Below are 26,181 nucleotides of genomic sequence, written 5' to 3'. Positions count from 1 at the left end.
TGGCAGGTTCTAGGAGGCTGGTGAAGCTCCAGCACAGTGTGCAGAGAGAATGCTGGGAGATGAGGTAAACAAACAGTAGTGTGGCTAATAAGAATTGCTTTGCTCTAATGATTGCTTGCTTGTCTTAGTGGTTTTGTTATACCTGGGCCTTTTGTTTTAAGCAGTTTCAAATACTTTTGAAGTGACCAATATACAAATGAGATGAATATAAAGTAATTAATGAAAAAATGTTAAAGCTGACATTTATCAAGATCCTACTATATGATTTACATGACTCGAACATTTAATTCTTCCAATATTCCATATGGTAAATACTATTGTTACTTTTTTTTAACTGATAAAGAAATGAGACGCAGAGAGTTTAATAAACTTACCAAAGCTGGCACAGGGAATAAGTTTAAGAGCAGGATTTGAATCAGGCAGCCTGACTCCAAAGTCAATGTCCTTAGACACTACACAATGCTGCCTCTTCAGGTTACATAGCTATTGTGAATCAGTTACTTGATGGTACCCACAGGTCCTCCTGAGCTTCTAACAGTTATTGTACTCACTAGTAGCAAGAAATATGTTTGGAATTCATAATCTATAATCTACTATCAGGGATTCACATAGCTTCAAATTCTATCTATTAATAAGGAATAAGGTCTAATGTAGCATGAGAAAATTTCCCTCCCAAGAAAAATAAAGAACTCTAATTAACATTTTAATAATCATTCTCAACTTACAGAACTTATCCATTGTTAAATCTGTATCCATAATTTATTACACAGATGTTTATGTAGGTCAGCTTGCAAATAGCTACTGGTTTGCTGTCCTGGGGATACCAACAATATGTGTGAAGGAGACACAGTGGAGATTGATTTCGTTATTTAAATAGTTCTGGTCAAAGAAAGTGAGCAGGTAGTCTGAGGGCTGGTAAAAATCTTTTTTAATTACTGATTTTTCCACATGGAGTTCTGTTTCAATGTGTAATCTCTGACGCACCCAAATCCTCCCCAAGGCCACAGTAGTCATGCTCCCGGGCAGTATCTGCCATCCCAGCCACTTACATTCCCATCGTGGTTTGGGCAAGAGAGAGGCTTTCCCGCAGCCACAGCAGTGACTGTCTCCAGGATGGAAGACTCCTCAGCGTTGCTGCCTGGAGTTCGCTGCAGCACGTCCATCAGGTTTGTGATGAAGAAATTGTTCTGGAGCGCGGCCACCCCTTTCTCGGGCAGGATGGAGGTCTGGCGGCACACTGGGCAGGAGAGGGTTAAACTGTGGGCAGGAATGTAGTTCTGCAGGCACCTGTTGCAGAAGCAGAGGTGGAGAGCTTAGCACAGTGCAGAACCTCCACTTCTCACAGGTGCCATACATGTTCTCAGTGACTACACAAGGTATTTGGCAGAAACTCCCATCCCAGTCTCCTTTACTAGGAAAATAATATTTCAGAAACCAACAGGTAAGCTGTACTCACACTAATGAGGCAAATGATTATGCTCAAGGAAATAAAAAATGTCATTGACTTTTGTAGTGTTTTCTAGTGCCTTGGCACACAAAGTGTGGTCCCTGGATGAGCAGCGTCAGCCTCCCTGGGGGGTGCATTTGGTAGAAATGCAGAATCTTAGACCCTATCGAACACCTGCTGAGTCAGCTCCCCATGTGATTTGCATACATGTTAAAGTTTGAGAAGCACTGGCCCACAATATCTAGCAGTGGGCTCATAAATGTGTAGACTTTGAAATTGAAAGAAACACATCAAATATTTTTGTTAGCAATAAAATTCTTCTTACGTACAAAATCATAATGAGATATAAAAAACACATCAAAGTGGAAATGTTTGCTTGAAGCAAGAATGGGACACCCAGAGTCAGAGCCACACCATCTCTTCTCCTTGTCTCTACTCAACAGGTATCAACTTAACTCATTTAGTTAAAGAAGTGTGTCACTAATAATGACTCACACATATGCTGCTCATTGAATTCAAAGTACTTCCAATGAGCCTATGAGATAGGTACTGTTATGATTCCTTGAGACACGTGATGCAACAGACAGAGACAGGCCAGCGTACTTGTCCAAGATACTTAGCTGGTCAGGAGCAGAGTACAAAGTACAAATTCAAACACAGGCAGTTTGGCACCATAACCTAAGCTCTCAATAATTAGACTATACAATTTTTTCCAGTACCTAGCCAAATAATTCAAAACACACCAACCTAGCCCCATTCCCCTTATTTTGCAGATGAATAGACCTGACATCAGAGACATTCATTGATCTTGTCTATATCACAGAGGTAGCTAGCCCTGAACCAATTCCAGACATGAAACAGCTTTTGCTAAGGTCATTAATGACGTCTGAATCCAGCAGATGTTTTTCAATTTTATCTTACTAGACTTCTGGGAAGTATCATTAAGCTTGATTATTGCTTTGCTCACCTTCCTTTTTATTGAAAAATTTCTCTTCCCTTGACTTTATGACACCACACTCACATGGTTCTCCTGTCTGCTCTATCTTTTCTGAGTCAATACAGTTTTGAGTTAATCAACGTTCCATTCATCATGAGACCTCTTCTCTTTCTGGAATATTATATTCATATCACAAGTGTGGCTACAAGCATCAGGCTCCCAAAATTATATTTCTTCCCACAGACATCTCCTTTGAGCCTCATTAACTGACTTCTTGACATCTTTTCTTAGATGTCTTGCAGGTCCTGAAACTCAACATGAACAAAACCAAACCCATGATCTGCCCCCCCAGACTGTATCCTCTCCCATTCCTGATGAATAGCACCTCCATCCATTTATTTAAACAAACCAGAAACTAGGAGTCATTCTTAAAACAGTAACTCCCTTACTGTCCTTCATTTTCCATATCCAACCCATCACCAAAGCATGTCCAAATGTCTACATATCTTTCTAACCTCTCCAGTTCTCTTCATGCCCTGCTATATTACCATCCTTGTACCCTCTAACAATTCTCCACATTGCAACCAGAGTGACCTTCTCAAAACTCAAAGCAAGCCATTTAAATCTCCCTCCCACACCATCTGAGATGAAAGCCATGCCATGGTTTCCACTTCCTCTGCTCTTACAACAAAGACAAAAATCCATATATGGCAACATGGATTACACATCTCATATGGCCTAGCACCTACATGCTTTCTGTCTCTTCCCCTCATTTGCTGCATACCAGCCACAGTGGACTTATTTAAGTTCTTCCCCAGTGTCGAATAACGCTCTCACGGTAGCACCTCTCACTCACTATAGCAACCTCCCACTACAGCACCTTTGCACATACCTGAAATTCTATTCACTCCCCTTTGTTTAGTTAATTTTTACTCATCATTGGGGTTTCTGCGTAATCATCACTTCTGCAAGGAAGCCTTCCCTGATTAGGGCAAATTCCTCTATTATATTGTTTCTTGTATACTTCTGGTGTACAGCACTTGTCACTGGTTTAATTTCACATTACTCTGAGCAATTAGGGGGTTAGTGACTGGCTCGTCCACTAGGCTGTGAGTTCCAAGGGGCCAGCAGCTATGTCTGGCTTTGCCCTCCTTCAAGCCCTTTGATGCTGTTTTGGAGGATGTGGGATAAGAGTGACTGTAAGGGCTGGGGGCGGTGGCTCAGGCCTGTAATGCCAGCACTCTGGGAGGCCAAGGCGGGTGGATCACGAGGGCAGGAGATCGAGACCATCCTGGCTAACACGGTGAAACCCTGTTTCTACTAAAAATACAAAAAAAAAAAAAAAAAAATTAGCCGGGCGTGGTGGCGGGCGCCTGTAGTCCCAGCTACTCGGGAGGCTGAGGCAGGAGAATGGCCTGAACCCGGGAGGTGGAGCTTGCAGTGAGCCGAGATCGCGCCACGGCACTCCAGCCCGGGCGGCAGAGCGAGACTCTGTCTCAAAAAGAAAAAAAAAAAAAAAAAGAAAAAGAGTGACTGTAAGGTGCTCACTGAGTAGCCAGTATGAATGTCCAGCAGAGGCTGAACATGGGGGTCCTAGAGCTCACTCTTGTGACAGTGAGACAAGCTGTAAAGTTTTGTCTCTGCATAAACAAAAATTTCCCCACCGGGCGCAGTGACTCATGCCTGTAATCCCTGCTCTTTGGGAGGCCGACATGGGCAGATCACGAGGTCAAGAGATCGAGACCATCCTGGCCAACATGGCGAAACCCCGTCTCTACTAAAAATACAAAAATTAGCTGGGCATAGTGGCGCATGCCTGTAGTCCCAGCTACTAGGGAGGCTGAGGCAGGAGAATCACTTAACCCAGGAGGCGGAAGTTGCGGTGAGCCGAGATCGCGCCACTGCACTCCAGCCTGGCGACAGAGCAAGACTCCGTCTCAAAAAAAAAAAAAAAAAAACTCCCATTTTAAGGAAAGTTGCCAGCACCTTCAACACCTTCAAACAGAAATCTTCTCGGCTGGACGCAGTGGCTCACGCCTGTAAGCCCAACACTTTGGGAGGCCAAGGTAGTTGGATTGCTTGCGCTCAGGAGTTTGAGACCAGTCTGGGCAACATGGAGAAACCCTGTCTCTATAGTCAGGCATGGTGGTGTGCACCTGTGGTCCCAACTACTCAAGAAGTTGAGGTTGGAAGATCTCTGGAGCCTGGGAAATTGAGGCTGCAGTGAACGGTGATTGTGCCACTGCACTCTAGACTGGGTGACAGAGTGAGATCCTGTCTCAAAATAAATAAATTAATAAATAATTAATAAAATAAAAAATAAAAGTAGAGGAAATCTGGCCAGGCGCAGTGGCTCTCGCCTGTAATCCTAGCACTTTGGGAGGCCGAGGCGGGCAGATCATGAGGTCAGGAGATCAAGACCATTCTGGCTAACACAGTGAAACCTCGTCTCTACTAAAAATACAAAAAATTAGCCGGGCGTGGTGGCAGGCACCTGTAGTCCCAGCTACTCAGGAGGCTGAGGCAGGAGAATGGCGTGAACCCGGGAGGCAGAGCTTGCAGTGAGCTGAGTTTGCGCCACTGCATTCCAGCCTGGGCAACAGAGTGCGACTCCATCTCAAAATTAAAAATAAAATAAAAAAGAATAGGAAATCATCTCAACATGCATAAGGCTGGAACAATTTTAACACAGAGCATTGTGTAAGGACTTGCTGTAGCAGAATCTCACAAATCTCTACCACCAGCTATTGGGTGGGGAGTGGAAGTGGGTTGGGCTAGATCTCCAAAGAAGATAGCAGGGGCAGACCTAGGGCAGCCAGAGTGTTGCTTCTCACCTGTCAGAGTGAGGAAGCAGGACCCAAACAATAGATAGGCTGGACACAGAATACTGGGATATGGGGCAATTCTGCCAAGTTCAGACTGAGTGGCTCTGAATGCACTTCTATAGAGAGTATCTGCCAAGATATGCCGACTGCTGCACATCAGGTAACGATCTTTCCATGTGTGCCCAGGACACATGGACGATTAGCTGGTATTCATGTTTTAGGTGCACCCATTAAGGGGATGGAGGAATCACACTCTAATTATTTTGTGATATGAATTACCAAGCACTTAAGCCAAAGTATAAAATGAATAAAGTAAAAAGTGCCCTATATACCACCACTAAAACAAACCAAAACCCATATACACAAGCACACGCACACACACAAAACCCCACAACAACCCAAAACAAACAAAAAAGCCACAACTACTAGTAACAAATCTACCTTCTCCTTCCATCCATCACCACCATGAAGGATATGGTTATTCTTTTGCAATTGAACCTTGCAAAGTAAATCAACTCAAAAAATGGTCAATCAGATAATAAAGACATGTTAAATCAGATATTTGTGTAATCAGCATAGATTTGAAGCCATTTGAAATACTGATTTCCAGTTCTATCACAGGAAGTAAAGCATTTTAAGTATGTATATTAAATAACGATAAAAATATACTTAACAAAATGCTATAAAACACAATTACCATATTTATTTTTAAGAAAGATACATAACTTTACTAGGGAAATATTTATAAGTAAGATAAACTAATTACTAACAAACTTATGCTTCATTGCTTACATGGTAAGTTAAACAATGGGGTAAAAGTATATTTTGATAACTGATTAATGCCCCTCTCCAAAAACAAATACTCTATCAAGAAGATAAATAAGGAAGTCTGTTTTCACATACAGCAAATTACATAGTCAGGTAATTTATTTAATATATATATTTTTTCTTTATCTAAAACATCATAGCATTCAAATGTGACATTAGTATGTGTCTGAAGAATCTTTGAAAAAGAAGCTATACCTTTTGAAGTAACCACTCATGTATTCAGATGTTTTACCTGATTTGTTATATGGAAGGAAATGATAGATTTTTTTAATTGACTCTCAAAGACCCTCTGTAGGGATCTGCTGTGGACAAAAATTGTTTCACAAAGAACAAAGGGAAGTTTTAAAAGATTTTTCAACTTAACATTCTTATTTAATGCTCCATCTCTTGTGTAAACGAATCAGTAGTTACCGGATTGCTTTCTCCTGCTTATAATGGTTTGAAATAAAGTAAATTATTTGCAACTCATGATTCTGTTTTTCAATGTCTGGCAGAAGCACAAGAGATTAGTTTTCTCTCAAAGGTAACTATAGAATTCTGGGAAAGAATCCTGCAGTAGGTTGTAGGAGGTCAGCCTGCGAAACTCCCTTCTCCAAGCACAAAGGAGGCTTACCTCTCGCAGAAAGTGTGCAGACAGGGGAGAACCTTGGGATTCTTGTACCGTTCCAGGCATATACTGCAAATCAGAAACTGCTTGTCAATCTGGCGCACCACAGGACTTGGGATGTTGGTGCCTTCACTGGCCATCCTAGACCACTGACATGGGGGGCCGGCTGTCTTTGACCCTGCACGCTGCTGCTGTTAGACAGAAAATCAAAACAGAAAAACATATAAAGATCTGTAGGTACAAGTCAATCACTGGCTCTTTCACCATAAGCATTGTGCTATAAATAAACTTAGAAGTCGGCCAGGCTTGGTGGCTCATGCCTGTAATCCCAGCACTTTGGGAGGCCGAGGTGGGCGGATCATGAGGTCAAGAGATCGAGACCATCCTGGCTAACACAGTGAAACCCCGTCTCTACTAAAAATACAAAAAATTAGCCGGGTGTGGTGGCACGCGCCTGTTGTCTCAGCTACTCAGGAGGCTGAGGCAGGAGAATCGCCCGAACCCAGGAGGCAGAGGTTGCAGCGAGCTGAGATCGCGCCACTGCACTCCAGCCTGGGTGAGTGCAGTGAGACTCCATCTCAAAAAAATAAAAAATAAAATAAAAAATAAATAAATAAAGGTAGAAGTCAATGTCAGTGACCTCAAAATGACCAATAAGCCAACCCTTATTGCTGTACAAGTACAGTCAGCTCCCTGGTGTTTATTTTGTAAATCAATAAAATCCTCACATGTTCGCCATGCAAACAAAACAAATTAAAAGAGGGCATGTTGTACAAAGAGGTATGCTCGCTGGGCTTCAAAGCAGTGGTAACTAAGGGGAGAAATACTTTATATAGCTATGTCTGCTTATGCCTTTAGCCATGACTATATTTAAACATATATTTACCTTTCATATTCTTATTGAAATTGAATATGTTTTTCCAACTACTGTAGTTGGAGAGGTTGGACTGTGTCACATCAAAATATGTCACTTTGATATAAGGATTATTTTGAGCTGAAAGCTATATAGAAAGAACAGACAGAAAACGACCTCTCTGCCCTTCCCCACCTGCCTAAAAGCAGAGCATAAATTTCTCTTTTGTAAAGGAAATTTCCATTTGTAAAGGTGCCTCTCTCTCCAGAGCCAGGAAGATAAGTCTCTTAAACACTGAAGACTGCAAGGAGATGATCTTGCAAAATGATTTTACTAAACAAACCTTATCTACCATACATTTCCTACAATTTACTGCCCCAGGAGTCCAAACCCCTCTTTCTTTTGTCTAGGCAGTTCTCCGCAATATATTGTCCTTTGTCAAAATGGTATATAAAACCCAAAGAGGAGGTTGTGAAGCCCTTGATAATGTAAAATTAAAAATAGTATCAAAAAAAGTGTATGCCTTTTTCTCCTGTTAATCTGTCTTTTGTCACTTTAATTTATAGACCCTAGGCACATACTCCAGGAGGGCAGAAGAAAAGTTTTTCCTCCCCTACATGCTATTAATATGCATGGGGGTGAAAATTAGAATTTTAATTAAAAATTTTGCATATGGTTCAGAGTGTTTTCTTCAGGACTAAAGGTTTATAGATTTGAAACTAAAATATATTTGCTATGGGGTAGGGACAAAGGCTAGAGGTGTTCCCTGTAATTTAAAAGAAATATCTGTTGGTATTCATGTCTGGGCATTTGAAAGACCTGGTGAAGTGAATTAATTCAGAGAAGGTTTCAAAATGTTAGGGATCATGCCAGGAAAGGAGAATTAGAAGAGGGCAACACACAAAGAGAAGACAGCAGAGAGTTTGAGAGCACAAGAGAGGAAAAAGTTACAACACAAAACACAGCTCCTTTTACCACCTTAAAGAATTCCTGGCTTCTACACCGAAGGCATAAACCAAGGCTGAGCTAAAATTTACCTCTTCATTTTCTAAATATTTGGTAAGGTGTCCAGAGCCCTCTAATTCCCTATGGAAATACTCTTTACCAAAAAGAAAATAAAAGACAGAGAGAAAGTGAAACTGCCTTTGCAAAAACTGTAACTGAGAAAATTATGGCAGTGAAAGAGATCAGACCTAATGGACTCCATCTTGTTTCTAACCTTTAAGCTGTCCTTGTTCATTCCCGGGCATAGGTTAAACTAACCTTGGGAAGGAATTGAGCTTATAGTTCGACTCTGAAACAAAATTGATAATGGCCCTTTTCCAAAAAGACCCCTTCTTGCCTGAGGACCAGTCTCCCTTTGTAGGACTAACAAATTAGCTACAAGATTAGAAATTAAGGTTTAGGGGCCATGCAGCCTCTGGCTGCAAGAGTCTGAACCTCCCTAAATTGCTCTTCGGGTTAACAAAACTATTGTAAAACCAAAGATCAGTGCTTGAGATGTTTTGCAGAGCCTGCACTCAGTGGATCAGCTGACACCACCCAGAACGGTAATCTGGCTCAACAAGCTCCGTGATCCCACCCAGGAACAGAAGGCAGCAAGAAAACCTCACTTTGACTCCTCTATGATTCCATCTCCATCCTGACCAGTCAGCACTCCCCGCTTCCCCTGCCCCTACCTGCTAAATTATCTTTAAAAACTCCGATCCCGAATGCTCAGAGAGACTGGTTTGAGTAATAATAAAACTCCGGTCTCCTGCACAGCTGGCTCTGAGTGAATTACTCTTTCTCCATTGCAATCCCCTGTCTTGATAAATTGGCTCTATCTAGGCAGCAGGCGAGGTGAACCTGTTGGGTGGTTACGAAAGAAAGGGAAGAAAGAAAAGAAAGAAAAAAAGAAGGAAAAGAAAGAGAGAGAAGGAAGGAAGGAAGGAAAGAAAAGAGGTTTAATATTTAATATGACCCTAGGCAGGAGGTCATACTATTATTCTTTATTCTTTATTATTACTATTATTTTTTGAGATGGAGTCTCGCTTTGTCACCCAGGCTGGAGTGCAGAGGCGCGATCTCGCCTCACTGCAAGCTCCGCCTCCCGGATTCACGACATTCTCTGCCTCAGCCTCCCCAGTAGCTGGGACTACAGGCGCCCGCCACCATGCCCGGCTAATTTTTTGTATTTTTTTAGTAGAGACGGGGTTTCACCGTGTTAGCCAGGATGGTCTCGATCTCCTGACCTCATGATCCACCCGCCTCAGCCTCCCAAACTGCTGGGATTACAGGCATGAGGGGTCATACTATTATTCTTATTCTATAGATTAGAAGAAACAAAACGGAGGCTCAGTCAAGAAGTTTACCAGAATGCAAATCCAAGGAGTATATGTCTCTAAAACCCATGGCCTTTTCACTACTTAAACCACAACACCGCCCTTGACCTTGTGTTTTAAAAAGGCTGCACTACAGAAGCTTGGTTTACATATGACACTTTAACTTGGCCTGGTGCCTGTTTTTAAAGCTTGGAAATACTCCATATTTACAGAAGCAACACTTCTATACTTTCTAAAGAAAACATTCTTTTCCAAATATAAATAATAGTTCTCCTTCCTACCAAGTCACCAAATTTGTAAAAAGCGTATCAACTTTTATTAGGAAAATTCGGCTGCTGGCTGGTCCAAGTGCAGTGGTGTTTCAGGTAACTGATCACAACCAGTTACAGATTTTGTTTCTCCTTCTCCACTCCCACTGCTTCACTTGACTAGTCAAAAAAAAAAAAAAAAAAAAAAAAACCCCAGAAAATTCTGCTGTTTATGTATGAGTATAGTTACAAACATGACACACCCATTTTCCAACTCTGTACCTTTTAGATAAGTTTATTAAAGATATGATTTTAAAATCAGGCTGGGTGTCGTCTCTCACGCCTGTAATCCCAGCACTTTGGGAGTTCGGGTGAACAGATCACTTGAGCCCAGCAGTTCAAGATCAGCCTGGGCAACATGGTGAATCCCCATCTCTACAAAAACAAACAAACAAAAAAAAAAGGTCGGGCACAGTGGCTCACACCTGTAATCCCAGCACTTTGGGAGGTCGAGGTTGGCAGATCACGAGGTCAAGAGATCCAGACCATCCTGGCCGACATGGTAAAAACTCCATTTCTACCAAAAATATAAAAATTAGCTGGGCGTGGTGGTGCGCACCTGTAGTCCCAGCTACTCAGGAGGCTGAGGCAGGAGAATCGCTTGAACCTGGGAGACAGAGGTTGCAGTGAGCCAAGATCGCACCACTGCACTCCAGCCTGGTGACAGAGTCAGACTCCGTCTCAAAAAAAAAAAAAAAAAAAAAAACCCAAAAATTAGCCAGGCATGGTGGCACACATACATAGTCCCAGCTGCTCAGGAGGCTGAGGTGGGAGGAGTGCTTGAGCTCGGGAGGTCAAGGCTGCAATGAGCCGTTAGCATGCCCCTGCACTCCAGCCTGGGGCACTCACAGAGTGAGACTCTGGCTCAAAATAAAATAATAAAATAAAATAACATATAGAACCTTGTGAAGCACCTGCTATACAAGAGTGTCACATTCAGGAAGAACTCACTGCATAGTTAAACGGTATAGGTATGACATCCGATCAGCCACCATTATCTGCTAGACTTTCCATAGAGTGTCTCTCTAAAGTAGCTCATCTCTCAGGGGCTCAAAATGTTGACAGCCTGTCTGTTTTCTTAACCACATCCCTATGACATCAGACTAGGGGAGGAATGGACTTGTCTGTCTTAATCAAAACCAACGCTGAGGGTTTAAATGACTGGCCCAAGGTCATTCAGTAAAATCAGTGAATCAGAAAGGTCAGATTTCAAGTTTTTTGCCTTATCTGATAAATCGATGACGTAAGTTTAACACTTCACTAGAGTGTGTGTGTGTGTGTGTGTGTGTAACTTGTAAAAATGATGAGTGCTCACTTTTGCAGCACTAAAATTTGAATGATACAGAAAATATTGCCCCTGAGCAAGAATGGCATGCAAATTGTAAAGTGTTCCATATTTTCTTTAAAAAGATGTTAAACTGGCCATGCGCGGTGGCTCAAGCATGCAATCCCAGGACTTTGGGAGGCCGAGGTGGGTGGATCATGAGGTCAGGAGATCAAGACCATCCTGGCTAACACAGTGAAACCACATCTCTACTAAAAATACAAAAAATTAGTCAGGCGTGGCGGCAGGCGCCTGTAGCCCCAGCTACTCCGGAGGCTGAGGCAGGAGAATGGTGTGAATCCAGGAGGGAGAGCTTGCAGTGAGCCAAGACATGCCACTGCACTCTAGCCTGGGCAACAGAGTGAGACTCCGTCTTAAAAAAAAATAACAACGAAAAAAAACAAAAACAAAAAACAAAAACAAAAAAAACTTTTCCGTCGAAATCAGTTAAAAATAATTTTATTTTGAATAGCTTTTGAAATTTTTCATAGTACCCTTTGAAATAATCAGAGCCATGCTGGGTATTGAAAAAAGCAGAGAGAAAGCATCATATTGGACTTTATTCCTTTTTTTTTTTTAGCCTTAGAATTTTGGATTTTTGGCAAGAAAAAAATTTGTTTTAATCAAATGATATACGTTGACTAAATGAAATTTCTTGAGCCAATATTTTATGCTCTAAAGCCAAAAATGAAAACATTTCATTCTAACTTTATGATAATTATTGTAGTGGGTGAGAGCAAGTCTCTATATTGTAGTATTGTTAATTTGCATGGTAAATTAATTAAGTTTACTCCTTAACACTAATTTAAAATCATGACAGTATCACAGATCTGTCACAAGTGACCTGTTGAAGGCATCTGGATTTTTAGAACTCCAAGAATCGACACAAAAGGTTTCCAATCCCCAAAGATCCCCAAATTTGCCAGGATAATGATCCTTCCCTGGATACCCACACTAGGAAGAACATTTGACTACTCCTAACGGGACAATGTGCTCAGAAGAACTGAGGCACAGAATGAGCTAATAAGCACTGTGGAAAGTCTGAATCAGTCCGAATATGTCATGAGGAATACACTCAATATACAACAGCCTTCAATCAAAGCGTTGGGGCACTACCACAGTTTCTGGTCTCCTTGATTAAAAAAGCAACAAATGTTTTATATACATGCTTTGCTGGTCTCCTTTCCCCATCTTGTTTTCTAAATTGTCAGAGACCCTTCTTACCCACATAACCAGTGGAAGTCAGTGCACTATAATGAAAGAAATCAGAATATAGAACTGCTCTTCTATATGCTGGAGAGCTGCAAAACTAACTTCTGAAGGGATCCGTGAGAAAACATGCCTGGGGTGGACTTTGCCTGTAAAGAAGCTCGAATGCTTTTGGATGTAGGAACTAACATCAGACACATTGACAAAAAGCCAGTAGAAAGGAAATGGTAGCAAACGCAGAAAGAACCACTTTAAAATAATACAAATGGTCAACATTAGTTTGATATTGACCTTAGCCAAAAAGAGTTTTCATATGGAAGACTAGCTGAGGTTCCCTGTCTGTTGAAAACAAACAGCAAGACCTCTTACAAAGAAGCTCACTCCCCTTTGTCCAGCTCACTGTCACCTGCTCAATCTGACCATTCTGTTCAAAATTGCATATTGCCACCAGTTACCTAGCACTGCTATCCCCAGTCCTTGCTAGGTTTTTCTCCATAGCACGGGTCACCTCCTGTTATAGACTCCATGTCTGTGTCCCTCCCAAATTCATATGTTGAAGCCCTAACCTCCAATGTGATGGGATCAGGAGGTGAGGCCTTTGGGAGGTGATTAGGTCATGAGGGTAGAGCCCTTATGATGGGATTAGTGCCCCTGTAAGAGGAGATAAGAGGGAGACTGCTTTCCCACTCTGTCTGCTTTCTGCCATGTGGGCCATCTGCCTATAAAGCCAGAAGAGGGCCTCACTAGAACCCACCATGGGGGCACCCTGATCTTAGATTTCCTAACCTCTAGAACTGTGAGACAATACATTCTTTTTGTTTAAGTCATCCAATCTATGGCATTTTTGTTATAGCAGCTGGAACTAAGCCTTCTGACATACTATGTAATTTATATATTTTGGATATTGTCTCCGCCCTCCCCCTAGAATGTAAGGCCCACAAGGGCACAGATTTGCATCTGATTATTCACTGCAGTAGTTCCAGCACCTAGAAGTGTCCTGGTACATAGTAGACATTATCTTTTGAATGAATCAAACTAGCGAAATATAACATGGAAACGGACTTATTCACAGCAGCAGCAAAGAGCAGCACTTGCTGAATTCCATGATAAAGAGTATGGTTGTTGCCGGTCATCTGAATGTTTGCACTTGACCTTGGACATTACCTGCTTCCCAATGTGATAGTCTTTTTTTTTTTTTCTTTTTGAGACAGGGTCTCTCTCTGTCACCCATGCTGCAGTGCAGTGACATGCTCACAGCTCACTGCAACCTCCACCTCCGAGGCTCAAGTGAGAGTCCCACCTTAGCCTCCCAAGTAGCTGGGACCACAAGTGGGCACCACCACGCCCAGCTAATTTTTGTATTTTTGTAGAGAAGGGGTGCCACTATGTTGCACAGCTGGTTTCGGACTCTTGGGCTCAAGTGATCCTCTCGCTTCAGCCTCCCAAACTGCTGGGATTACAGGCGTGAACCACCATGCCCAGCCTCCCATGTGATAGTCTAATGCTTAGCAACATAAACCATAATCCAGAGGGTAAACATTAGTGACATATTTTAACATGTTCATAGATGCAGAAAAAGAAACAGAACTATTGAGTACATGAAAGCGCCTTCACAAAAATTATGACAGTGAGAAACATCTGGCATAGAAAAATTATGACAGTGAAAGGAATCTGACATAGGTGACTCCATCTTGCTTCTAACCTCCATGCTGTCTTTGTTTATTCCTAGATGTAGGCCGAACTAACTTTGGGAGCAATTTAGTTTATAGTTTAACTTTAAAACAGGAATGATAACAGTCCTTTCCTGAAACAAGCCTCTCCTTGCTCAGGATCAAAACCACCTTTATAAAACTAACAAATCAGCCACAAGGTTAGAATTATGGTTCAGTAAGGAGTCATGTAGCCACAGGTCGCAAGATTCCTACCCTCCCCAGTTGCTCCTACAGATAACATCACTATTGTATTGTGCAGGGTCTGGATTTTATTGAATAAATAAATACAATAAAAAATAAAAAACATCACTATTGTAAAACCTAAGATTGGTGTTCAAGATATTTTTCAGACCCTGTATTCTGATGGACCAGCTGGCACCACCCAAACCAGTAAACTGGCTCCACGAGTTTTGTAATTCCATCCAGGAAGTGAAGACAGCCAGAAGACAGCTTCGACCTCCTATGATTTCATCCCTGACCCAAGAAATCAACACTCCCCATTCCCTAGCCCCCTGCCCACCAAACTACCCTTGAAAAACCCTAGCCTTGGAATTTTGGGGGAGTCTGATTTGAGTAATAAAGTCCAGTCTTCCACTTAGCTGGTTCTGCATTTATTAAACTCTTTCTCTATTGCAATACTGTTGTCTTGGTAAATCGGCTGTATCTGTGCACTGGGCAAGAAGAACTATTGAGCAATTACAGACACATATGCATGAAAATAAAAAGCCTAAGAGGGTTGGCACATAAATCCCTTATTAATGGGGGCTTGCCAACTAAACAGAGCTTGTTGTGGGAAAAGCAATTCAATGATCACATAACAAAATCCTTAGGCATAAAAATATCCAACTCCAGCGTTTCTTCCCTCACATCATCTCTGGTGTTTTTCCTGGCTCACTTTCTCAAATCTCCTACAGTTTGGTGGAAATTAACCACCAAATGCAAAAGAACTTGATAGGAGAAGCTGAAATGAGAGAAAAAGGCCTATGTCCACAATTCTAAGATTTAGACCACATTTTCCATCCCAAATTATACCATTTAGATCAGAAAACTATCCACACTCTTTATTGCTGACACCACAGTGAGTAAGAGCAGGAAGAAAGAATGGCAGAGAAAAGCCAAAGTTAAATCGCTCTTCTGGAGAAGGGGAGGGCGCTGGCAAAATCTTGTTTGCCTGTTGTAGGGAATGTGGTAGGGTAACAGAGGCCAAGATTCTACTGAAAAACAAAATTTTAACATGTGATTTGTGGGTAAGAGGTCGCATATTTGATTATACATCATCCTAAAGGTACTCAATTACATTCCTACAGTCTAATTTTATGGCATTCCTGCGTTATTACTTCTCTTTGGTGCCATTTTAGTTGGACTTATTTATTAAGATGCCTTTTTTTTTTCTCTCCCTAAGACAGAGTCTCCCTCTGTCTCCCAGGCTGGAGTACAGTGGTGTGATCTTGGCTTACTGCAACGTCCACCTCCCAGGTTCAAGTGATGCTCCTGCCTCAGCCTCCAGCATAGCTAGGATTACAGGTGTACCCCACCACACCCAGCTAAATTTTTGTATTTTTAGTAGCGAGAGGGTGTCACCATACTGGCCAGGCTGGTCTCGAACTCCTGGGCTCAAGCAATCCACCGGCCTTGGCCTCTTAAAATGCTGGGATTACAGGCATGAGTCACTGTGCCTGGCCCAGCCCATTTTTTATTGTTCTCATGCAGACATGCAAACATCTGCTTTCCAAGCAATTACAAATCTTCTGGTACATTTATAGAAAGGAAATCCTGAACCATTTGGATTATCTATAAATCACAGTATGCTACCCTGTACCTGCCAGAACATGTGGTATAAATTAAAACATGATGAAAAGGGTATTCTTAATTTTTAAAATTTCAGCCTATTATAATTTGCCTGCAATTGAATTGCATTGTTACTGAGGTCTCAATTAGAAGAAAAGAGGACAATCTTTAGTGAAATTAAAACACGGTGACCCATTTCCAGTTAAATCAAGCCTCTATCCCAGATGGGCCATTTTGTAAATCAGAAGGCTAGATGCATTCTCTTTCCTGATGATGATGATGATGATGATGATGATGATGATGATGATGTGTGTGTGTGTGTGTGTGTGTGTGTGAGGGGGTGGGTGTGTGTGTTTTGGGGGGAAGGCATTCAGAAGCCATCCCCTTTAACTTTTGTCTTCAGGCAGGGTGTGTCCAAGCTCTCCAAGGTTCTTTTTCTCCTTATTTTCAGAGTCAGATGTATGACAGCTTCCTCAGATGAATTGGTTTTTACCAAATGGAAGCTGATTTTTAAGCTGAGCCCCTGACTTGTCTTTATGATATATCATAAAGACATATTTCCCCTACCTCTTTCTTTAGTATATAAAGAAGGCCATTGCCTCACCTTTGGCAGCCAATTGTTAAGATTAGTCTGGGTCTGTGTGGTGGAATGTTAAGTGGTCAGCCTAACAGACATTCATCTCACAGCACTCTGGGACAGTCAAGATGCTCGGGGTCTCCTCTCTCCACACCCATCACTTTGCCAGGTCTCCTCCCTTGCTTTGCTTGGGGACTACACAAAGAGGCTAAGTATTCTGGGACCACAAAAAAGGTAGAGGTCAGCAAGGGGACTAGGTGCTGGTACCAATTCTAGGGGTTGGAAGAAACTAGCAAGAAGGGAAAAGAGAAAATTATTTCACAACAGAACTAAGAGACACAGCTCTACATAATAGGAACCTCCTGTTTGCTCCTGGTATATACGAAGCACATTATTTAATTCTGTTGTTGATTAGAATAAGTACTTAAATTAATAATGTTTAAAAACAATAATAAAAAGCACTTAATGGAAAAATGGAGGCTGTCGAGAATGTGAAGACCGAAGAGGTAAAGTAGAAGGGAATAGAAAGATTTGCATACTAAAAGCAGAAATCTGTTTCCTGCAGTGATGCTATTTGAATAGTTGGCTCATTATTTTCTCACTTTCTGGTCCAATCTAAAGCTCCAATTTCTATGAGGAAATCTAATCCGTTAAATTCAGACCATCTGCACAATAAAAATATTCAGAAAACCCTAATAGCCAACCCTATAATGGAGCAAATTCTACTCTGAACTAAAGCCTTTATATAAGTAATAAAGGGACAGAGATGGCACCAGAGATTAAAGAAAAAGGCTATCACAGGTATGTGCAAATCATCATTTTGCCATAGTAAAAAGTAATTGAAGTCATATTTTTTGAAGAAAAAACTATGACAGTAAATAATTTGGCAGCAAATTTTTTAAAATTCAAAAGTATTTCTCTTCTACACATTTCAATAATACATCAAATATTTGGGTAGTTTTAGTTTTATAAGAGAAATAATTAAAAGAGGCACAAAGGGGTCTTAGAAATTGCTACATATTTGGGATTTTCCCCTACCTAATAAAAAGAGATAAAAGAAAGGGCTAAGTATGGAGAAATTAACGCCTAAGGATACCCAGATAAAGAACATTTTCATTTCTTAGTAAGACAAAGAATGAATGTTTTAACTTTATTTCACAAGCAACAAAATCCATGAAGCTTTTGTTATAATAAAAAAAATTAAGTCATTGCAGGACTATAGCATTACCTATGGAAAAAACGTGTATAGATTTTAGTCTTCTTTTAAAAAATGTGTGGGTTATATATGCTGCATTCATATATCTTGAAACAGCACGTTCTATCAGAGAAAATTTTTACATTCAGCTGTGTTTTAACCTTTCCAATGCAAATCACTTGTGTCTTCCTAGGAGAAAATTGGACAGAAACACTTAAAGGTTTAGGAAGGGTTACTACTCCTGTCTCTGCATCCGAAAGCTGCTTTCTCATACCACAGCACACATGAAACTTCTCATTGTGTGCTGCTTGGGAGGGGCGTGCATTATTTAACATTATAGTAGGTTAGGAACAGTGGGGCTCAAGCCTCTGCCTGAAATAATGAAAGACACCAGAAAACAGATTCACACTAGGCAGAACTGAATCCTAACACTTAAGACGTCATTTGAAGAATTCTGCATGAACAAATGGCTCTCCTTACATATATATTGGAGTTTAAAACCTTCTTTTAAAACAAATTTTCATATGGAATAAAACTGCTGTAACACGATCTAAGCCAGAGAAACAATCTTTTAAACACCTCATTCTGAAAGCTATTACATTGAAACTGTCTTTTCCTTAAGACAATAATACCATTTTATCTTTTGGTTCAGAAATCCATTTATTAACATTCAATTTTTAATTTAAAACAAACTGCCTTGCTACTTGCTCTCCTATCCCCCCAAAAGAAGGAATAATGTCAGGGTGGGGCATACTTGTAGAAAAAGCTCTGACACAAAAATCATCCCCACTGTTTCAGGAAGCAAACCTAAGGACCAACCCAAAACCCAAGGGTTTTTTTTCTTTTTTTTTTTTTTCCTGTGTAATGCTATCATTGAGCTCCACCCAGATTTGACTGTACTTCAAAGGCAGGAAAAAAAATTGTCAGAAAAAAAGCAAATTATCTCCTACATGTTTGTTTGCTGGCCCTCAATGGCATTCAGAATTCGGAGGGTCGAGTCATGCATTATGAATGAATGGGTTTCCAATGGTAACTGCCAGCCATGGAACTCAACCCCAGGATTCTCTAATAGAGGACAGAGTGGGGGGAGGGTCGCACGTTCTCCTCTACCCTGGGGCAGCGAGGAAGGAATCCTGCAAATCAAATATTTCATCTCCATGTTTGCGCCCAACAGAGAGATGCAGGGGGCAAAATTCTATTTAAAACAAGCCAAGATACACACTAAAATAAAGACTGGTAAAAATACAAATCTAGTCAGATCACATTAGAACTTGATAAGAAAATCTTGCATGATTTTCTCCCCATACTTGTTAATTTGGTGCCTTTGTTTAAGCAAAGAATGGGTCTGCATTTTACAGCTACAGAGGATGCAGCATCGCCATGAGAGATGAAGGGAGAAAAAAGAACCGAGAGAGCAGGAGAAATCAGTTATCCACCTGGCACAATACTAAGCAGTCTGAACATTTAGGACCTACCCATTTCTGAAGACAAACAGACTAACCAACGAGGCAAAGAATTAAATCCTCCCAAGTCTGTCGCTGCAGCTACGCGGCAATCCAAAAGAACAACGCACGTTTCTGCTAATACTTCAAGTTGGGAAGCACCATGCAAAGAGACTGGTTAAAATTCCCTACCATGCAGTGCAGCCATCATCAGAAGCCCAGCATATCTTCTGCTCTAAGTAGTGATGTGCCAGTTCATGCACAGAACAGAGGGAGAGAAAAATGGAGGAAATGAGAGAAGGCTGGAAGTCGGCAGGAATGTTTCTGGGTCATTAACAAGTGGAAGACCCCCTTCAGTATTCACACCAATCGGTCTTGATCTTACAGGACATCTTTTTCTCACTGAGCGTCTGTTGAAAAGACTGCAGCAAACCAGGCAAGGGATTATGGGATAGGGATGCAGCAGCGAGCTGCAATGAGATTCGTGGGTGGCTTGCTTTCCCTCTGAGTCAGCAGTCAGCTGTTTCCACGCTCTCGTGCTGGGCCGCTGAGCTCCATCACCAGAAAGTGACTGCAGGATTAACCAGGGGAGAGGCGACCAGTGCAGTCTCCGCGCAACGCAGCCGGGGCAGGTACAGGGAGTGCTACAAATCAGACGAAGGGAGTGCTGGGACGCAAACGGTGAACGCAGTGAGAATAGATTCTAGGAAGAAACTGGGCATATGGTACCTCAATATGAAAAGTTCACATTTAGAGAAGAGCTTTGCGTGAGTGTGAGAGCACACACTTGCTCGTTAGAAAGAGATGACTGATTTCCTTAGATGTCTCAAGTAGCTTGAAACACATATCATAATTTTTTTAAATGCAAAAACAAACAAACAAACAAAAAACAGTCCAGTTCCACAAGCCCCTACTATTTTTCCTCTCTTGGTATTTACCCCAGGGCAGGGTCTATAAAGTACGGTTCCACAAAGTCAAATCATGCAATGACATTTCTTTGCTTTTTGTGGTTCTAATGATTCAGAGAAAAATCATATGGTACATATTTTGATTCGGGGATAACCAGACCTTCTTCTTTTTCTGATCATGAAGTTTTCAGTTAAAAGTTGAGAAACTTGACAAATAACATAACTTAATTTCCTGCCAAGTCATTAAACTTAGTTGTAAAAGGTATAAATAATGTAAAAATGATCAGCAAGTAGCCATATGATAGTGATTAGGTCTCCATATTACAAATAATAATTTAGAATAAAAAATCTTACATATCAGAGTAGAATTCACAACCGTTCCTTTTTCTACAACAATAAAGGCAGGGAACAGTATTGCATCCTATTCCTTGGGTAGTTACTAGTTTCAAAGGGATTGCTAATAATGTTTATTTTAAAAAACTGGGCATCTGCATATTTGATTACATTAATATTTATCACATTCTTTCCATGCAGTCAAGCATTACAGTGAGCCCTTGAAGGGGCCTCAGCTCTGCAGAGCAGTGGTGATTACCTTTGGTGGTAGTAGGAGGAGGGGGATCACAGAGAATACAGCAAAATTGACAGACCCCAGAAATGCACATACATGCCAACTTTGGCATGCCATTTTAGGTGATACACAGTTCTCAAAATCCCAGTTAACACCCTATTTTAGAAGTTTTGTGGATTTTTTTAAAGCTTCATTGAATTGTAATTCACATACCATATAATTCACCCATTTAAAGTGTACAGTTTAATGGCTTTTAGTATATTCATAGATGTGGGCAACTATTACCACAGCCAATTTTGGAACATTTTCATCACCTCAGACAAACAAACAAACAAACACCCAACCCATACCCTTTAGCTATCACTCTCTTCCCTCCCACATCACATCCCCACAGTCCTAAGCAATCACTAATCTACTTTCTGTCACTAAAGGTTTCCCTATTCTGGAATGGAATCATATAATATGTGGTCTTGTGTGTCTTGCTCTTTTCACTTGGCAGAATGTTTTCCAAGTTCATCCATGTGGTAGCATGTGTCAGTATTTCGTTCCTTTGTATGGCTGAACGATATTCCATTGCGTGAATTTAGCACATTTTGTTCATCTGTTCGTCAGTCGATGGACACTGGGTTGTTTCCACTTTTTGGCCATTATGAACAGTGCTGCTATAAACATTTGTGCACAAGGTTTTTTGCGGACATATGTTCTGCTTTAGAAGTTTACAGTTTAATTAGGACCCACTCCTAAAACTGGAAGCAGGCTACCCCCACTGAGTTTTACAAGCCTAAGACAGGCCATCAGACAGGTGTCTGACTTACTACAACAGGAGTCCTTTCTTCTTCTCATTCTGCTATTAAGCCTATCCCAAAGCCAAATTCATCAAATGCTGACCCCGCCCCCCCAGCACATTCTTTGTCCTGATCTCTCTCATTCTCTTCTTCCAGTCAACCCAGATTCTTGAGACCTATAACTAGACCAGGTCTCTGTTCTCTGAAGGCGGAGAAGTGGGAGAGATCTTTGGTCTTGTTGCTGGGCTTCCAGCCAGAGGATGTTAACTTACTCATTCAATCATTCATTCCAATGAACACTTGTTGAGTGTCGTGTGTTCCAAGCACTGAGTAGGCAATGAGGATACAGAGAAGAATTTAATATTTCTGAGCCCTCAGGGAGGTCACAATCTAGTGTGGGAGATGGATTAGTAAGCAGGCAATTGCAATGCAGAGTGGTAAATGCTTGAGAGCAAGAGGAAGCAAATGCTCTGGGCGCCCATAGAAGGGATACACAGGGCCAGGGAGGTGTGCAGGGTGTGCGGAGCATTTCGAGCACTGAGTGCAGCACAGTCAAAGGCATGAGATGGTTCATGGGACCTGAGAGTAATACCTAAGTACAGCTGAAGCCTGGGGTAAAGGTGGAACAAATGCAGGTGATATCTGTTTCTGATCTTTTACCTGGAATTGGGAATATTTTTCCCCTGGAAATAGCATTACATAGGATAGCTGGGTTTCAAACACCCTCACCACAATGGCTTAACTACTAAATGGGTTAAATGGGTTTTGGGGGCTCAGCTGTGAATCTAACAAACACACATAATATTGCTTATTATAGGAAAATGCAGCCTCATTTTTAGCATATATCTTGGCAAATGAATCCAACTGTTTATAAGATGGGGCTTGGGTAACCATGGGAGGCCCCCATGGAAGTGCCAAGCATCATCTCCTTGGCACTTCCTGAAAACAGGTAGGTAGATGGTAATAGTGGCTGCTGGTTATGCTTCTGAGTTGGAGTTTCCCATATTGTGGCCTCAAGTGGCCAGACTCGGGGGTCTCAAGGGCAGAGAAGAGCCCAGGATTCTTGGGATTACAGCCACTGCACACCTTATTGACTTCTTGGAGCTGTCTTGCCTCTCCCCACTGTTTCCATCCAGCTGAATGGAGATTAGAGCTAAACTGCCATCAGCCAGTCTGGCTATGATTTGTGCACTGGAGAGGTATACAGACAGTGCCTATGCATAAGAAGAGGATGTACGCTACTAAATTGGGATTGGCAGGAGCATGAGAGATAGCGATCCAGTATTTACTGACCCTGTATGATGTGCCAAGTTCAATCCAATGCACTTTATATACAGTCTGCCTATCCCTGCTCAAGAAAATTTATCCCAGAAAATAAACATCTTAGGATGGCATACAAAGTAATTTACAATCCGGCATCTGCTTCCTGATTATTTTCCACCTTCTGTCCTCCCTAGTCACACTCTGTTCATAAGAGATTCTGTTACTGGAAAGCGGTCCCGATCCAGACCCCAAGAGAGGGTTCTTGGATCTCCTGCAAGAAGGAGTTCAGGGCGAGTCCACAGTGCAAAGTAAAAGCAAGTTTATAAATAAAGTAAAGGAATAAAAGAATGGCCACTCCATAGACAGAGCAGCCCTGAGGGCTGCTGGTTCCCCATTTACATGGTTATTTCTTGATGATATGCTAAACAAGGGGTGGATTATTCATGCCTCCCCTTTCTCGAACATATAGGGTAACTTCCTGACGTTGCCATGGCATTTGCAAACTGTCGCAGCGCTGGTGGGAGTGTAACAGTGAGGAGGACCAGAGGTCACTCTGGAGGCCATCTTGGTTTTGGTGGGTTTGGGCCGGCTCCTTTACTACAACCTGTTTTATCAGCAAGGTCTGTATGTTGTGCCGACGTCCTATCTCATCCTATGACTTAGAATGGCTTAACCGTCTGGGAATGCAGCCCAGTAGGTTTCAGCCTCATTTTACCTGACTCCTATTCAAGATAGAGTTGCTCTGGTTCAAACACCTCTGACAATTCCACATGTATTTTTTTAGCAGTGGCTCTCAGCCAAGGAATGGTACCACCCCCTCCCATGGGGTAGTAGGGTGTGCATTTGGAAATGTGAAGGGGCACTATGGCTGTCATACCCAGTGTGTGGTGGGGTGGGTAACTACTAACATTTAGTGCCTATGTGTAGGGATGCCAAACCTGCTCCAATGCTTGGGAGAGTACGTTAAAAGTACATCTGTCCCCACAACACTAATGTCAGTAGCATCTCCTTTGAGAAACACTAATCTCTAGGCTCACCTACCACTTGTTCTGCCAGGAACACTCTCAGCCTCTCCTGCCTCCTGCCCCTGGTTAACTTCTTGCACTCCTTTAGAACTCAGCAAAGCCACCACTCACTTTAGGAAGGATTCTCTGAGTCTTCCTCTGATGCCCAGATCCTCCCACCCACAGTCTGGATTGAGTACCACTCCTGTGTACTCCACAGCATTCTTGCTGGAAACTGTTGAAGGTTCCATCTTTTACCTTTAACTCACTAACCCTTAGTGCAGTGCCTGTCACATACTAGGTGCCCAATAAGTAGATAGGGAATGATGAAAGTTCTATGAATGAACAAATGACATAATATAAAGGTGAAAGTTCATCTCAGAATTAGTTGGATCAGAGACCGTTATGGATAGGCAATTCTTCATATCTGGTAGTTTACGACTTAGAAAGTACCTTCATAGGCCAGGAGTGGTGGCTTACGCCTGTAATCCCAGCACTTTGGGAGGCTGAAGTGGGTGGATCACAAGGTCAGGAGTTCAAGACAAGCCTGGCCAAGATAGTGAAACCCCGTCGCTAATAAAACTACAAAAATTAGCTGGGTGCAGTGGCAGGTGCCTGTGATCCCAGCTACTCAGGAGACTGAGGCAGGAGAATCTTGAACCTGGGCAGCAGAGGTTGCAGTGAGCCAAGATCATGCCACTGCACTCCAGCCTGGGTGACAGAGTGAGACTCCATCTCAGAAAAAAGAAAGTACCTTCATAGATTTTCTCTTTGATCCTCAAAGCTAACCCAGAAACGGGTAGAGCAGGCATTGTTATTTTAGTGGAAATTGAGATTTAGAAAGGTAAAGTGACCAGCCCAGGATGGAGTAGCCATAATGTAATAGAGGTGAACTAGAGTCCAGGTCTTGTGGCTGGCACCGTTCCTCTTTCAGTATGTCACCTGCCCCAGGATGTGCAAGAACAGGAACAGTAATCAGGCAACTCCAGAGTAGAACAAAGCCAGCTAAGTAGAGAGGTGATGTGTTTCAGTGTGAGACAGCTATAACCAACTAGAAGAGGCAAACAAATCAGGAGCTTATAAACGCTGCCTAATGCAATCATTTCATTTTCTGTGTCTCTGATTTCAACAAGCTTTATTGGGGTTGGAGGAGGCAGATAGGGAGAGATTAGTCAACAGATATAAAGCTACAGTTAGATAGAAGGAATAAGTTCTGGTGTTCTATTGTACAGTAGAGTGACTACAGTTAACAATAATGTATCATAGATCTCATTTTTTAACTTGTATTTTTTGAGACAGGGTGTCACTCTGTCGCCCAAGCTGGAGTGCAGTGGCGTGACTGCCGCTCGACCTCCTGGGCTCAAGCAATCCTCCCACCTTAGTCTCCCCAGTAGCTGGGACTACAGGCGTGCACCACCATGCTCAGTTAATTTTTTGTATTTTTTTATGGAGACAGGGTTTTGCCATGCTGCCCAGGCTGGTCTAGAACTCCTGGGCTCAAGTGATATGCCCATTTCAGCTTCCCAAAGTGTTGAAATTACAGGCATGAGCCACTGCACCTGGCCTGTATATTTCAAAATAGCTAGAAGAGAGAATTTTGAATGTTCTCACTACAAAGAAATAATAAAGGTATGAGGTGATGCATATGCTAAGTACCCTGATTTAATTATTACACAATGTGCATCCATATTGAAACATCACACTGTACCTCATTAACATGTCAAGTAGAAAAAAATTTTAAAGATATAAAGAAAACAAACAAACAAAAACTTTATGAAAAGTATTGCCCAATGGTTTTATGAAAGAAGATGGTAAGAAGTAATTATTTCCAGCCTTCAGTTCAGTCACGAGCAACTGGAGAGGAAGTATTGTTATGATGGATTTCACAGTTCAGCACTCCAGGTGTGGCCCTCAAAGCCAAGCTCCTTCTGGACAGTCCAGACTCTCTGTATTCAGTTTGATTGAGTGATTTGGTTTGGACCCCAAGAGGCTGAGCCCCTTCCTCTCTACTGGCAGTAGCCTTGGTGAGGCCTCCTATGTTTAGGGGTTGGGATCATTCATTAGTGGCTGTGGGGGAGGTTTTAAGGACAAACAGGACTGTCAGGAAGTAATGGTGAATGAAGCAGAAAGGACTTTCTCTTAAGCATCCTTAAAAGAGAAAAGGTGCAAGTTGGCCTTAACCTATTGGGGTTATGTGGATAGCAGTAGATTAATTGGGAACCAGCTGACCCAGTTCCAACCCAAGAATTCACACCAGAACTGGCCTGGCCTTCAGAT

At 41.9% G+C, this 26,181-nt stretch overlaps 1 protein-coding gene across 9 annotated transcripts in view; it reads right to left on the bottom strand.

Annotated features, from left to right (window-relative positions):
• Positions 1 to 26,181, bottom strand: part of TRIM2 (tripartite motif containing 2) — a 187,252-nt gene that overhangs the window by 62,065 nt on the left and 99,006 nt on the right. For 3 of the 9 annotated variants that reach the window (XM_019025647.4, XM_019025644.4, XM_063705607.1), the window contains exons 2-3: positions 6,651 to 6,835; positions 1,050 to 1,287 (exon numbers count right to left, since the gene is read on the bottom strand). In XM_019025647.4, coding sequence (XP_018881192.1) covers positions 1,050 to 1,287; positions 6,651 to 6,784 — 372 coding nt within the window. In that variant the 5' untranslated portion in view covers positions 6,785 to 6,835. Of the gene's footprint in view, positions 1 to 1,049; positions 1,288 to 6,650; positions 6,836 to 19,409; positions 19,535 to 19,568; positions 20,002 to 26,181 lie in introns of those variants that run through there. The other 6 variants (XM_055385097.2, XM_055385100.2, XM_055385096.2 and 3 more) reach the window with 5 other exon arrangements.

This window comes from Gorilla gorilla, chromosome 3, assembly GCF_029281585.2.
Source record: "Gorilla gorilla gorilla isolate KB3781 chromosome 3, NHGRI_mGorGor1-v2.1_pri, whole genome shotgun sequence".
NCBI classification, from domain to species: Eukaryota; Metazoa; Chordata; class Mammalia; order Primates; family Hominidae; genus Gorilla; species Gorilla gorilla.
The sequence above is the reverse complement of the archived record's forward strand: the minus strand, read 5'-3'. Positions and strand labels throughout refer to the sequence as shown.